Raw genomic sequence first — 12105 nt, 5'->3', positions numbered from 1 at the left:
TGGTAATCAGACAACGTAATAAATTATCTTATATAAGAAAGAAGATACATAAAATACTCGGTACAAGAAGACGACTTTACTGCAGCTATGCAGTTGCGAAATGTTGTCAAGAACCTGAACATGCCTTCAAGGTCACAACAGAGGCTCCATGATGACTAGGAGCAATGGAATACACTCGGGACTAAAACACAACCGAAGCAAACTGTTGAACATTACATTCTGAAATGTATTATATGCGTCCAACTATCCAAGAATCCCAGGCCTGGCAGTGCACAAGTATTCTCTGAAGGCGTCTGCTTTGTTAGATTTGCCGGCATCTAACATCAACTACAAGGTGGCGAATATGCGGTCCATACCATTTGACACGTTCAACATGCTCCACTGACACGTTCCAACATAGTCCTGCGACACAAAATGGCGGAATTTTAACTCTTGAGGGCAAAAATGCATCGCAACAGATCAAAGCATAAATGCACCATTTTTACCATGGTTTTTGGCGATATTACTGATGGATTCAACAACATTGTCCAACCAGCGTGTCTCATCAGAGTCATTGACATTCCTGTGTATATGCAATACACCACCGCCAACCCTACACATAGTAATAGAGTAAAATATTAGCATCAGAGGTTTGTTGTGGATCCAGCAAATTGACCAAATTCAAACATGGCATTCAAACATTATAGAAAACTCGTTTCCAAGTGAGACCACACATTCCATCAGGCAGCCCAACGTGTTCCATGCCCTACACACTGAAAGCACCACCATGCAGGCATTTTCAGTGTCAGACAACGAAATTTGGCAGCATGTAAATGGAAGGATTGGGACGGCGGTCTCCAGCAACTCCAGTTTGGCCATATCAGGTGAGACGATACTTCAGCATGAGTCGGAGGATGATAGCAATAAAATGATCTTTCCACATGAAATGAACTTCAGTCAGGGAATATTTAGCATCCCAGATTTTGGCAGGCGCGCCTCGAATACGCTCTGCTAAATGTAAACTCAATTGCGCTTTGTTGGTTCTAAAAAAGACTTGGCAGGATGTCTTTTGGGATATGTGACTAGCACTACTAAGATCAATATGTTGATAAGCAGAGTTTTAAAAGAACATTTAGAATATTCTCTTATTCTGAAACAACATTTTGCTGCTGTCGTGTACACCTTTGCGATTGGTTGTAGGGATATGAAACCCTGGATGTGGTTGGTGATTAGAGAAGGGAAGCAGGGGTAGAAGAGAGAAATTAGAAGGGTTGAGAATAACAATTGTAATGCTTAACCGTGACAGGGTATAATGCAATTATATATGACTATATGAGTGTGTATGTGTGTGGAATCTGACCTAACCCATTATTATGAACTAACCAACTCTAAAAGATTTGCACACGACTTTCAAAAGATAGGCACATTCCCAACTGACTCCCTAACACAACCAAACTCCTTAGTAAAACCAACTCAAACAATACTAAGAAATCATCTTAATCACTGAAGCATGCAGCTACTTGTGCAACAGAAGAGGTCCAACTATAGAAGGCCAAGACAAAGCTTACCTAAGTAGTTAGACCTCTCTATATAAAATCTTCTTTGAACACTACAAGAAACCTAGAATGAAATAAGCATAACTGAAACAACTCAGGCGGTGATGCAGACAGATCACCTTAAAGTTTCAACAGCAGTGGCCCAGCTACATTCACTTGAGGGTAACAATCCAAGACAGACTCGATCAGCAACACCCTAATTCAAGTCCAGTAAGAAATAAAGATCAGCAGCCATCGTAATTCATGTGTTAGACAAAAAGATGATATTTGTCCAGTATATACTTTGGGTGCAGTCACCCGGTTATCTCCTTCAAGTATAATACATCGATCCTCCACACTGTTGTCACTAACATTGCGCCGAAGAGCCTCCAGAGCATGTGGATTCCATTCACATGCATAAACTAGCTTGGCATTAGCCCTGCAATAGTACGAGATTAAGAACTTTTTTTTTTGGTTGTGGTGGTGGTGGGGGGGGGATAATATCAGAATCTCTGTGTTTGAATCAAGGGCTATCAGAGAACGTACTTCACAAGAAACGGAAGAACAAAGTATCCAATTCCAGCAAACAAATCCACGACGACCTCATCTCTGCAGTTTAGCTGTCCCATGCGAAGTTTCTCTGAATGATTACCAGAAGAAAACATGCATTTTGTTGCATCAAGTGAACAGCAGATGCCATTTTCATAATTGGTAACCCATCCATTATCACCCAGAAGAAGTTCCAGTGTACTATCTCTTGTACCATTTGGCATGATTTTACCCTGCGAAAAAAGGACAAATTGAATGAATCATATTGAAAAGGGCATCCCCAACAGAAATAAATGCTTGGTAGGGTAACCAAATGCATGCCACAAGTCACAAATTATAAGAATAAAAATACTTAACATGGAAATTCAATTGAGGATGGGAGACCACATGAACATACAAGGTATTGACTTCAAGAGTAATAGCAGCCCAAATAGATGTTCTAGGTTCACTAATAAGAGTTCATCCAATACTTACTTGGCGTGCAAGACGTTGTGCACCAAGTGACTTGGCAACTAGTGGCCAAAGTTCCTCGCTAACTGATTCCCACAACGGATTCTTAAAACATGTCTTCGGAAGTATGAGGATATCACCAAGTGTCTCCCACCTACACATCAGAATGACATTTAAGCAAGCAAGAGCAGCTATAGTTGTAATAACAATAGATATTTTCATCAGAGAAACAAACCTAGCTGGAAGCTGCTCCAACAACTGAGGGGGCATCCCTTTACTTTCCAGTAGAGAAGATACAAGTTCTTTCATGATGGTTTGAGGAGACTTGGAAGGCTTTCGGCTGATGGCCAGTTCATCTTTCATAAAGGAACCATTGCAAGATGACAAAATTTTTAATGCATCCTGAAGAGATAGGTTCTCTCCTACAAGTTTCTTTTCAGTAAACACTAATGATTCCCCAAAGGTACATGAATCATCATGTGTCATCTTGATATGCTCTTCAGCATTTAGGACACGGAAAGCTTCATTAATAGGAAAAAGAACATGGCCATTATCATGGCTGACTCGAACTTTTCTAGAAAGATCCAACCATGCAAACTTTTTCAGAATGTCCTTTGCTAATTTGGCATATGTCTTTTCCACTTGAAGAACCAAAGGGCTTGAATCTGTCAAACCACCAGAACAAGCATCTTCTGATTTTGTATCATGATCAAAGATGCCATTTTGCTCATCTTTTGGCAAGTCAACAGCAGATATTGCATCATGACTTTGAACTGTGTCATCTTTGTTCCTATCATATTTAAACATAGACTCCACTGAATGCAGATCAAGAACTATTGGTTGACTGAATTTGGTTCCAAATGCATAACAAGATGCACCACCACCTAAAATAACAAGATCATCTTTAATTACAACCGATGAACTACGGACACAGAGGGACTGGCTCAGCAATGGAACGGAAACACAAAACCAGACTCGATGCTTTAAGTTCAGCAATGTAACTTCTTGGTTGTTTTCGGTAATAGGGCAGCCACCAAGTATCCCAAGATAATTTTTGTAGATGAACATGCAGTGTGAAAACCTAGGTGACGGAGATCCCCCATTTGAGTTTTCCTTGTTCCACTTAAGTGTTGTTGTATCAAAACTGTAGAAGTCCTTCAGTGCCCGTTGGCCATCATGACCTCCGAACATGAATAGATTAGTACCATACGACACCATAGAATGTGAATGTCGAGCACATGGCCATTCGCCTGAAGCAGCAAGTACACTCCATTGCATATTTTTTGTGTCCAATACATTCATACAAGAATATATTCCTTCATTACTGAGTCCGCCAAATACATAAATTTTTGAAGCTACTGCAGCAGATGCATGTCGGTGCCTGCATAAAGAGAGACAGAACGTCCATAAGAAAATCGAGAACAGGCAAAGGGGGGTAATAATTTCATCTAAACAGTACCTTGGTTGGAACAGATCTCCACAGCACTCCACTTTTGACCACGTATTCCCAGTGCTTAGCAAAACCCAGACATCATCAAGAATTTCTGAAGGGGCACCTCTACCTCCAATTAGATAAGTGCTACTACCAACTGCAGTAACTGTATGCCCCATCCGTGGTGAAGGAAATGCTTTGAAGATCATTTCTGTCAACAAACCAGATTTGTGATTGAGCAGAAGGGAATAGTTTCTCCTTGCATGTCTTCCTGGTCCTCCAAAACCACCAAAAGTTAGGACCTGCTGCTCTTCTCCAACAGTAAACACACAAGAGGCTTGGCCCCATAAGAAGAGCTTCTCAATTGGTTCACCGCTAATCTCCAATGTTGTGGTAGGGAGATGATTTTTGTTTTCTGACAACTTCTCCTGCATTAATAATCTACATACAATACAACAGAAAAGATGAAAAGGGTTCAATCAAAGGCTCCGAGCTACTGGATTGTCACTTTGTGAGTAAGAAGACTAAAAGTACAATTATCAGAATTATTATGGAATAACAGAGTGGTCACCTAAATAGGTGCAGGACCATCACTTCAAAAATCATGGCTTAATAACACAAAACGATCACCTATCTGCTACAAGAAAAAAGAAAATTATTTTTAATCAAAACCAGATGGAATTTAGTTTCTCACTGTGTCCAGCTAATGTTCAACAAAAAGTTTCTTAAAACCAGTGTTCGCTAAACGGACATGTAATCTGACTAATAGGCTGCGTAGTCCAACAAGGATAAACAAAGTTGACAACCTTTTAAGCATTTACGGAAACACTGCTTATAAAATTTACATATATAAACAACATGGACAATTAACAACTAAGTCAATGGGTCCAACATGCCAAACAACCATGTACTGTGATGTACCTCTTTGAAACAACCAAATGATATCAAATATCCATTTCAGGCCCCATCAAACCAATAAATTTACATGCTAGTCTAAGAAAAATGAAAAGTAGGAACAAGATGAGACAAAAGAGATAAGAGAACATGCCGTTTAGCATTACCAAAACCATGCTTGACACCCTCGCTCCATGCAGAGTCTTGATTTCCAAAATACTGTGCTTCTATTGAACCTGTATCATCATCACAACTACGTCCACTGTTTCTCCTTTTTGTAACTAAGTGCTCATCATTTGTTTTGGCACATTTATCTAATGGTATCTTAGCTTCAGGACCCACGGAAGCCTCATAATCAACAGACTGACCACCACTTCCATTACAGTTGTTTGACAACCCCGATGAGTATGACAAACCCTGGCAATTTGATTGGAACCAACATGTTAAAAGAAAAGAGAGAGAGAGAGAGAGAGAAAATAGTAATAATAAAGGTCATTCCGACACTAAATCAACTAAGTTGTTGTAGAATGTACATACATATTTGTAAATGAATTGGTGGTCAAAGTAATTTTTTTTTAGAACACACAAATGTTCAGGATATATACTATGGATAAATGAAGATAAACTTACACCCTTTGATCTTTTTAAAATGACGCTGGCTAGTTCCGTTTTGAACTACCAGCGTCAATTTAAAAAGATCGGAGGTAGTATCTGACAAGTGGTAGTAAATCAAGAAGTAACTATTGCCATCTGCTTGAAAAATCTTGCTCAACTCATTAAGTAGTTTTACAAACAGAAACTTCCTATAGATTATTATCTATTAAAAGAAATACTTAGTTTACTCTCCACCCCAGCTTAATGAACATTCAAAGGAAACATTTTTGGACTTATCCAAAGTTTCCAAACATGTATGTCATGCACACTAATAAAAAGTTGGAATACAGTAAGACAAACATAGCTCAATACCTTAGTCTGCAAGAGATCCAGAAATCCATCCATTCGCCTTTTATTTGCCTCCATTTTACTGTTGGCAATTCTAACAAGGTATCGGACATACTCCGGAGAAACAACAAGTTCGTTAATCTGCCCCAGTGGTACTTCCATGCGAATTGAGCATCTTATTGCTACCATTGCACGTTTCTGCAAGCTTGTGATACCTAAAAACCAGATTAATCAATTTTTAAACAAACTTAATCTGATATTCCTATAAATAAGAAAACTCAGCAATACACATTACAATCCAATGAATCCATCTCTCATCGTACAAACCTTCACTTGAGAGTCAATTTATCATTTCAGCCAAAAGCATGAACAAAAAAATCATACTTCTCTAAAACTATATATGCAAAACTGACTATAATGAACCCTGCGCCTGTGATCAATGATAGATGGATTCACAAATCGTTCCACATCTCCATGTATTGAAATACTGTACAATAACACTGATGGTAAGGATACACTGCTGAGTTGTTCATGGAAATCGAAGCCTTATCCAACATCTCAGCATAACTCTAAACACAGGGTTGAAGGAGGCACGCTACACACAATCACACAACTCACCTGATTCCCGGAACCCCGCACCAATCGCGGCCGCGACGAGCTCCGCAGCTGCGGCGGCGTCCCTGCACTCCACCGCCACGATCATCGGCTCGAACCTAAACACCAGCTCGTCCCCCGCCCCTCCCGACCCGCTCCCGCCAAACAGCTGCTCCACCACGGCGTCCGGATCGGCAGGGTCGTGCGATACGTATACCCACCCGCCGCCCCGCGCCTTCTTCTTCGGCTTGGGGGCGCCATCGCCCTGGCCCTCATGCGGCGGCGGAGGCTGCGCGAGGACGGAGACGCGACCGGAGCAGGAGGAGGTGGTGAAGAGGTCCGGGTGGGAGTTGAGGGCTTCGAGGAGCGGGGCGATGGGGGCGTCGACGCCGCCCTTCGGGGACTTGTCCGGCGTCGGCGAGGAGAGCGCAGCCAGCGCCGCCACCTTCCGGCGACCGAAATCCATGTGACCGGGAGGCTGGCTTTCGCGGGGAGATTTCGCGAGGTGCTAGGGTTTGGGTTGGGTTTTTGCCAGGTTTTGGTGCAGTGGAGAACCTTGGAGATTGGGCCTTTCATATGAGCCCATGCAAGAGTAATTCCCTCTACTCTGCACAGAGATGGCACTCGCTGCAATAGTAAAAATAGCACCGCTACACTTGCTACGGTATTTTTGTTACCATATATACATAATGATTCAATTCAATAGCACTTCTTTGTCCCGGAATTGATCATTATATTGTCTAGAAATAGGCCCCGTTCGCTTCGCTGAAAAAAGCCAAAATACTGTTCCGGCAAAAAACAAGCTAAAAAATACCGATTATAAGACAAACGAATAGGACCATGGAAAATTTTACAAACTTTAACCATAATTATTCATGACATAAAACTTGTATATTAATATATTTGTATTGAAAGTGCCTTTGAAATAATATTTTCCTTAAGCAAATAGCAACATATAGTAAGAAAACTTAACTGTCAAAATATACTTTACAACGTATATGACATGAAGTAGTATATGGGGTGATTTATTTCAAAACAGTGACACACGTGATAAAGAATCTACTACACTAAAAACATACTGGTAGTCAAATGCTTTGAGGACTGTACTATGACCTGTTTGGAACGCTAGTAACTCTTCGTAAAATTTACAAGAATTATTGGGAGATAAAATTCCCCAAATTCAGACGGGCCTTACCGTCCAGGACGTCCACTCTGATGCAGGGTGCAGTGATCTATTTCTGCCAATACAATTACAGCACACAGTTGCCAATACAAACACAGTGACCCCTCACCATAAATGTAGGCGTGCAATCTAAAATTGCAAGAAAACAATTAATGCATGTCGCATCCACCGATAAAAAAAAATGAGCTTAGAACTTTGCATATTGTTTCTCAAAATTCCTACAGACTACAGTACAATTGTATCCTCTGTCTATATCAATATGTTCATTCGAAGCTGTATGTTTCCCATATGGATGTGTTGTGATGTGTCCTAATTCTAACAGCTAACCGAATCTGGTGCAGCACTTTATGAATCTCCAAGAAGCTGAGTTCACCTATGTACAAACGAAGGTCCAAGTCAGTGAACGATGAAGCTGAGCTGGGTGCTGTAACATTGAGGAAGGAATGATGTCTGCAAACAGAGCATACCATCTATTTTTCTCAAAATTCCGAATGAAGATCAAACATCAGTTCTTAATGAATGCTATCTTCCACTGTTGTTCATGAAAATTTTCTAGTTAATCCTTCCATTCACAGGCATAAGCCTCATTGCCTCTTTAGTTCTCTCCTGTTTCACCAGTGATTTTGCCATGTTCTTCCTGTACTCATCAGCATCACATGCAGCAGCTTAGGCCCTTACTACTACTCGTAAAGACAACTAATTCACTAGTTCAAGGCCTGACAATTTATTAACCAAAAGACTTCTTGTCCTGCAAGTCAGCAGATTAAAGGTCAGCTTGAGTTCATTGCAACTCCAAAAAAATATAGCTAAAAGTATATCTTAGTAGAGTAACCCTTAATCTGGGGGGAAAGGACTAAATCCAAGCAAAGTAGATCTAGTTTATATATTTTTACAGAAAATAACACTGAAACAAGAGTAGCTCTGAAGAAGCACTGGATCGATGCGATGAAAGAGCCAAACCCCTCTAATTTCAACTTCATGTCAGTTGCAACATAAGAAGCATGAGTGGAAGTCAGATGCAGGATATGAGTGAGACAATAAATACGCACATCTAGCAATGCTAATTCATATTTATTTTGCAAGTATCAAACTAACAAATGGATAAATCATTAAACTTGATGTAGAAAAACACAGGAACAAGGACCAGACGTAATACTTGGAAAGAAAAGAAATGAGTTCACAATGCATATTATTGTCTTCCACCTTGCAAATCACACCAACACCACAATGTTCATTCTATCTACACGTCTGAACATATTCTGGATTGACCCGTTGAAGGCTGTAATTAAAGGATAATATCATCAACCATCAGAAAATGCCAGGGAACACACAACTATTATCTGTAACCAATTTAAATACTTAGAAGAAACTGTTTTTACCTCAACTGCCAGTTTTAACATGGTGAAAAGGGACAGCACTATCTCTGGACCTTGTATTCACCATTGCATGCAAACACAATCCTGAAGAAGCTAGCATGATATAACCAGCCAAAATCATGTTCCTAATGTATATGTTCTTTTACAACATCTTGATCCATTTCAGCTTTCGATTTCACGATACTGGCTTCCACGAGTTCATCACAAAGAACAAGGGTTGACTCCAAATTGTCCTCATTAAAATTGAAATCAATATAAAAATTGTATACATCTGGTTCAGCTGTCAAACCTTCCTTCCTCATATCATCAAATAGTTTTCTTGCCTCAACAAATCTCTTCTTTTTATTCAGCAATCTTATAAGAGCACTGTATGAGGTTGCAGTAAGTCTGAAACCCTTCTCTATCATTTCGTAGTGGAAATATAGTGCCTCTTTCATATTCCTTGCCTTGCAGTGCCCCTTGACCAATATATTGTATGTATTCTCATTTGGCTCCACATTCCGAGAACACATCCCCTTATAGATCTCAGTGGTAGATTTCATGTTATTGCCAATGCAGTACTGCTTCATAAGAGAATTGTAAGTTGCAGCATTTGGATGGATGTTCTTCTCCAGCATCCACTCAAGCAGCCTCTTTCCTCCTTCTACCCTACCTGACATGCAAAAACCATTCATCAAAACATTGTAAGTCACTATAGTAGGCTTAATTCCTTTATCTAACATCTCTTGCAAGAGGTCGTGAGCCCTGTCAAGCTCCCCTGACTTGCAGAGTGAATCAATAAGAGTTGTATAGGTGTAAACATCCGGTTTAAGACCCGCTGCATCCATGTCTGCCATAGTCCTCATGGCCTGCTCCAGATAGCCTGCCTTGCATAGGCCATTGATCAGGGAGTTGTATGTGCAAACATTAAGCTCAAGCCCCTTGTTAGACATCTCATGCAATAGCTCATTAGCGGCCTGGACATCCCCTTTCTTGCATAGTCCATCTGACAAAGCTGTATATGTCACTACATTTGGAGTCACTCCTCTCTGAACCATTGCATTATGCACCTGAAAGGCCTCCGCCATCTTCCCTCTCTTGCAGTACCCATCAATAAGCACAGTGTATGTTACTTCATCAACATCAAACCGCCTGGCAAACATTTCCTGAAGCACTTTCTCTGCCTCTTTCAGTTCACCAGCCCGGCAAAGCCCATTGATCAGTGTTGTGTATGTCACCCCATCAGTTGCCAAACCTTTTGTCTGCATCTCATCAAACCACCTTCTTGCAGATACCAAATCCCCTTTATTACAAAAACCACTCAAGACAGTCGTATACACAGCCTCATCCAATACCACCTTATGCTGGAACATATCCTCCACAACTCTCAAAGCATCTGAAACCCGCCCTTTGTCACACAATAATGCAACAACACTAGTATACACAGTTGCATTTGGCTCCACCCCTCTTGCCACCATGTCATCCAACAGCTTCACCGCATTCTCCAGCTCACCAAGAGCACAGTATCCATGGATAAGAATCCCATACGTGACAACATCGGGCGGTGAAGCCATTTCATCGAACAGCTGGCGTGCATCCTTCACGCGGCCAGCACCACAGAGCGCCTTGAGTAGTATATTGTAGGAGCAAACGTTCTTGTCCGGGAGTTCTTGAAACAACTCGATGGCTTCATCAAGAGGGAGGCGGGAGAGCACGGCGTTGCAGGCCTCCAGGGACGGGGAGATGCCGTACTGGCGGAGGCGGCGCAGTAGGGGCGCGGAGGGGAGGCACAAGAGGAGGAGGTCGAAGGAGGCGGGGTCCGAGGAGAAAGCCTTGTAGGTGCAGATGTAGTGCTCGACGAAATGCCTATGAGGGGAGGGGAAGCGGACTGCGCGCACGAGGATGGCGCGTGCGGCGCCGGCGCCGCGTACTACGGCGAGGTGAGCAGCGACAGCGAAGCAGCGGAGCAGGTGCGGGTGCGGGTGCTGCTGAGGGAGGGAGGGGAAGAGGAGGAGGAGAGGGAGAAGGAGGTCGGCAAGGTGCGGGTGGGAGGCGAGGAGAGGGAGCCCGAGAAGGAGGTGGATTGGGCGGAGGAGGGGCAGGAAGGGGAGCGGAGGAAGGGAGGTGGGGTGAGGCGAGGCGAGCACCGCGGCGGCGAGGCGGCGCGCGAGGGCGTCGTCGTCCGGCGAGTCAGGTCGGGGAGGGTGGTAGTCCGGGAACGGACGGGGCGCGGCGGTGGAAGTGAGGGGCTCGGACTCAGCCGTAGGCGCACGACGGTGGCCGCGGCGGCGTGGGTTCGAAGACGAGGTGGTGGCGTGGCCGTGGCCGTGGCCGCGGCCGGCGGCGCCCACGTGACGAAGGGCTCGCTCAGAGGTCAAAGAGGTGGAGAGCTTCGCTGCTGCGGCGGCGGCGGCGCGGCGGAGTAGCATCCGGCGGTGGCGGGTCCGGGAGTGGTTCCGTTGCCCGCCCTGGCGCTGGCGGCGGCGGTGGCGGCGGGAGATGGGCGCTGGGCGAGTAGCAGAAGGCGGACGAGGGCGCTCTGCCGACTGCCGTGCCCGTGGACAGGCGAGGAGGAGAATAAGCGAAATTTACAAGACAGCTATTACACCGTTGAATCGGGATCGTGCGGCTTATGGTACAACTCAAAGGAAGTGTTAACATGGTCTCATTCGGATCTCTCGCGCAGTGTTGTTCAATGATTTTGCAGTAGTTTGATCTCTTATCTCTGTTTTATTTTTATGATAGGATTGTACATGAAAAAATGTATTAAGGGTATTGGTAATTCCGGTACAATCTATTTTTCATGTATAATATAGGCAGCCAATTTACCAAGTGATTTCACCTACTTCCTCCATCCAAAATTATAAGTCATTCCAAAAATCCTAGAGAACCAAAGGATCTCAAGTTTGACCAATTTTATATGATAAGATAATAATATTTATGATACCAATTAAGTATCATTAGATTCTTTATTAATTATATTTTTATAGTGTAGCTATTTGATGTTATAAATTTTTGTAATTTTTTCTATAATTTTGATCAAACTTAAGATACTTTGACTCTCCAATTCTTAAATGACTTATAATTTGAAATGGAGGGAGTACTGTTTTTGCTCCACTAGAGCAGTTGGCATAAGAGCAGGAGAAGAAGCCAAAATTATACCCAAACAGGCCAGGCTTCCCAGTTAACAAG

At 42.7% G+C, this 12105-nt stretch overlaps 2 protein-coding genes across 5 annotated transcripts; both read right to left on the bottom strand.

The window, feature by feature from the left end:
* LOC136552428 (tRNA wybutosine-synthesizing protein 2/3/4) lies at positions 1 to 6971 on the bottom strand. Its single transcript, XM_066543992.1, has 11 exons — positions 6400 to 6971; positions 5806 to 5996; positions 4994 to 5256; positions 3973 to 4386; positions 2749 to 3894; positions 2538 to 2667; positions 2061 to 2296; positions 1818 to 1953; positions 1655 to 1731; positions 486 to 592; positions 1 to 402 (listed from the first exon to the last, which is right to left on the bottom strand). The coding sequence occupies exons 1-11, from the start codon at positions 6839 to 6841 to the stop codon at positions 302 to 304; spliced, it is 3243 nt and encodes a 1080-aa protein (XP_066400089.1). The 5' UTR covers positions 6842 to 6971; the 3' UTR covers positions 1 to 301.
* A 425-nt stretch (positions 6972 to 7396) lies between these two features.
* On the bottom strand, positions 7397 to 11491 carry LOC136552427 (pentatricopeptide repeat-containing protein At1g05670, mitochondrial). Of its 4 annotated transcripts, none has more exons than XM_066543988.1 (4): positions 8938 to 11491; positions 8715 to 8837; positions 8026 to 8306; positions 7397 to 7931 (listed from the first exon to the last, which is right to left on the bottom strand). In XM_066543988.1, the coding sequence occupies exon 1, from the start codon at positions 11340 to 11342 to the stop codon at positions 9060 to 9062; it is 2283 nt and encodes a 760-aa protein (XP_066400085.1). In that variant the 5' UTR covers positions 11343 to 11491; the 3' UTR covers positions 7397 to 7931; positions 8026 to 8306; positions 8715 to 8837; positions 8938 to 9059. The 4 variants fall into 4 exon arrangements, with proteins under 4 accessions (XP_066400085.1, XP_066400086.1, XP_066400084.1 ...); XM_066543989.1 differs by having other exon boundaries at positions 8762 to 8837; XM_066543987.1 differs by having other exon boundaries at positions 8026 to 8837.
* Positions 11492 to 12105: the final 614 nt, after the last annotated feature.

This window comes from Miscanthus floridulus, chromosome 4 (assembly GCF_019320115.1).
Source record: "Miscanthus floridulus cultivar M001 chromosome 4, ASM1932011v1, whole genome shotgun sequence".
Lineage (NCBI taxonomy): Eukaryota > Viridiplantae > Streptophyta > Magnoliopsida > Poales > Poaceae > Miscanthus > Miscanthus floridulus.
This window is presented reverse-complemented; position numbering and strand designations above follow the sequence as displayed.

Bases quoted from the DNA above. Each gene is read 5' to 3' on its own strand.
- LOC136552428 (XM_066543992.1), bottom strand. From the start codon at position 6,841: ATGGATTTCGGTCGCCGGAAGGTGGCGGCGCTGGCTGCGCTCTCCTCG. The intron at 2,297-2,537 runs GTAAGTATTGGA...CTTTTTTCGCAG, and splicing joins CACAACGTCTTGCACGCCAA to GGTAAAATCATGCCAAATGG. The intron at 593-1,654 runs GTGATCTGTCTG...TACTATGTGTAG, and splicing joins ACTGCTGTTGAAACTTTAAG to GGTTGGCGGTGGTGTATTGC.
- LOC136552427 (XM_066543987.1), bottom strand. From the start codon at position 11,342: ATGCTACTCCGCCGCGCCGCCGCCGCCGCAGCAGCGAAGCTCTCCACC.